The sequence below is a fragment of the Myotis davidii genome, unplaced genomic scaffold, assembly GCF_000327345.1.
Source record: "Myotis davidii unplaced genomic scaffold, ASM32734v1 scaffold580, whole genome shotgun sequence".
Classification (NCBI taxonomy): Eukaryota; Metazoa; Chordata; class Mammalia; order Chiroptera; family Vespertilionidae; genus Myotis; species Myotis davidii.
This window is the reverse complement of record NW_006293313.1, coordinates 1,987,480-1,990,227: the sequence shown is the minus strand read 5'-3', so window position 1 is coordinate 1,990,227 and position 2,748 is coordinate 1,987,480. Positions and strand designations below refer to the sequence as shown.

Sequence of the window (2,748 nt, the reverse complement as noted above, 5' to 3'; positions counted from 1 at the left end):
CAGCTGACCCCCGGCTGACACACGAATTCATGAGCTAAATGTATGTGATTGTTATGTATCATTCATAGTTGGTAGGTGGTGTGTGTTATACAATGCTATTGTAGCAATAGGAAGCTAATGATACAATGTCTTCCACTTGGAACATGTGAAGACCAAGGCCCAGAGAATTGTAGGTTACAAATTAGTTAATAAGAGCTCCAGATAGCTGGCCCTATCTTTGTCCAATAAACCATGCCTTGCTGTGAAGTGAATTGGCAAACTCCTAAAACTCAATCTATTTTTGCTTAACTTCTATTAATACCTTCTTATAATTTATTTTTTTAATTTGAATCTATCACTTCAGCAATCAGTTGGGTTAACTTGATTATTCAACTTACAATGAAAAGCAGGAAATAGAAGGCAGTATTGTATCATTAAGTCTTGTCAATCCTGCTGTGATGTGCATGTATGTGTGTATGTGTGTGTGTGTGTGTGTGTGAGAGAGAGAGAGAGAGAGAGAGCTAAGAAATCTTATCATAGCTACTACTAATTATTGTAATTAAATTATAGGCCAGGTATTGTGGTAAGTACTTTTTATTCACTATATCATATGGTTTATACCAGGATTAACAAACTATAGCCTGGGGCCAACTCCTGTTTTTGTAAATAAAATTTTATGTAACACAATCATGTTCATTTGTTTACGTACAGTCTGTGCTACTTTTGTGATACAATGGCGGAGTTGAGTAGTTGTGGCAGAGTCTGTAAGGTCTGCAAAGTAAAAAATATTTACTATCTGTCCCTTTACCAAAAAAGCTTGCTAATATCTCGTCTTACAACAGTAGTTTTCAAGTGTGGTCTGTGGGCCCTACGGTTCCTTATGAGGTCGGTGAGGTCAAAATTATTTTCATGGCAATACTAAAATATTCTTGCCTTTTTCACTGTGTTGACATTTGCGCTGATGGTGGATGAGCTTGCTATCACTTTAATATAAGTTTAGGTGATGATGCCACACCTTAATAGTCATTAAAAAAAAACAGTTTTACTTAGGAGTGTGCTGATGAAGCAGCAAAATTAATTGTAGTAAACTTTGACTCATTGAGTGTAGAGCTTTATAGGATTGCAGGTGATGAAATGGGAAGGGCGTACAGTGTTTGCACTGCATATTGAAATATGATTGTCTGATGTACAATTGAGTTGGAAACTGAATGGCTGTTGTTTTTATCAGTGGAACACAATTTTTACTTGAAAAAACATTGAAGACTGACAAAGAGCTAGCTGGTCTTTCTGATTTTTCATACTTAAGTGTTTGGCAGACATTTTCTCAAAAATAAGCCAATTGCTTCAAGAAAAACAACTGGCAATTGTTGGTTTTTTTTTTTTTTTAAGTCACATAAACTTTTATTGGAAACAAACAAGCTGCAGCAAAGTGACACTCAGTGCACGCTTCCCAGTGGGCGAGGTGGGGGTACAGGTGGGCACCAAGAGCGGCCCAAGCCAGGGAGGACGACTGTCAGGCCTGCTTGCTGGGTCTCAGGCCCTTCGGGCTGGAGTGTGCAGGCTCAGGGTACAAAACACAAAAATAAACTGTGGTCCAGCGGTCCCTGCCTCAGTCAGTTCGTTTGGGCAGGGCAGTGGCTATTCCCACCAGGCCCCGTGCTGTCTGTCCAGTCCAGCCACAATGTGGGCAGCAGAGCCTGTGGGATGAGTGGCCGTCCATAGGCTGGAACCAAAGGGCTAGGTGGGCAGCGCTGGGGCTGGAGCTGTGCCAGGGTCTGGCCAGCAGCTGGGGAGGCCCTTGGGGCCCCTCAGGTGGGCAAGTCCAGGCACTAGTTGATGCTGGATGAAGCTGGGCCCCTGCTTCTCCTCCTCACATACAGGTCACCGGGACTCTGTCCTCCATGGGGCTGGTCTCCTCGGATCTGCCCTCACTGCCTCCATCTCTGAGTTCCTCCTCCTCCTCCCCCAGCTCCATGTCCAATTCATTGCCTGCCTCCGAGGGTGTGTACCTGGATCCACTGATGGAGCGACAGCTGAAGAAAACAATCCGCTTAAGCTGCTTGTTGTAGAAGTAGTTAAAGGACCAGAGGCTGCCATCTTCCCCAAAGGGGTCCAAGTCCAAGTCCAGGTTGTAGCTGTAGATGTCACACTCGGCCAGGCAGATGTCCTTGTCCACTGCATTCCACAGCTGTGGCTTTAGGGCCTTGACGTGCTCCCGCACAGCTGAGAACAGACTGCAGTTGACCGCATTCACCACCCAGCTGAGACTGGGCTCCCGGCTGAACTCGTGGCTTCGGGCCATGCTGAAGTCTCTTTGGGGCGGAAGGACTTGTTGAGTGTGGCGATCAGGTAGAAGATCGTCTTGCGGCTGCACGTGTCGCTGAGGGGGCCCTCATCCTCGCCACCCTGGCTCTTGCTCCGTCTGCTGGGGCTGAGGCCCGAGGTCTGGGGTGGAGACAGGGCCTCCAGCACGTGTGGCTGGCCTTGCTGGCAGAACTGCTTGAACATGTGCTTGTCATCTCCCGCCATCTTACAGGAGTAGCTCTCGATCCTGCCAATGATGTGGGCATCTCCAGTCTCCACGGTCAGCTGTGAGTTGATGGCCTCGAAGCTCGAGTTCTCCAACAGCTTCATGTCCTTGGGGAGGGCGTCCTGTGCTCCGAGGGGCTCGTGCTGCCTTGCTTGCTGCTCGACGCTCTCTCTGGCCGGGCAGAGCCATGCCGGGTCAGGTCGGTTAGTGTTGATTCGAGTGAGAAGGTGGGGCTTGCT

General features: G+C 47.6%; 1 protein-coding gene across 1 annotated transcript; it reads right to left on the bottom strand.

Moving 5' to 3' along the window:
- Window positions 1–1,350: 1,350 nt before the first annotated feature.
- Window positions 1,351–2,717, bottom strand: LOC102760937 (repressor of RNA polymerase III transcription MAF1 homolog). The gene is given in 2 exon segments (XM_015566055.1): window positions 1,351–2,292; window positions 2,295–2,717. Coding segments are annotated over 2 exon segments (762 nt in total). The 5' UTR covers window positions 2,614–2,717; the 3' UTR covers window positions 1,351–1,849.
- Window positions 2,718–2,748: the final 31 nt, after the last annotated feature.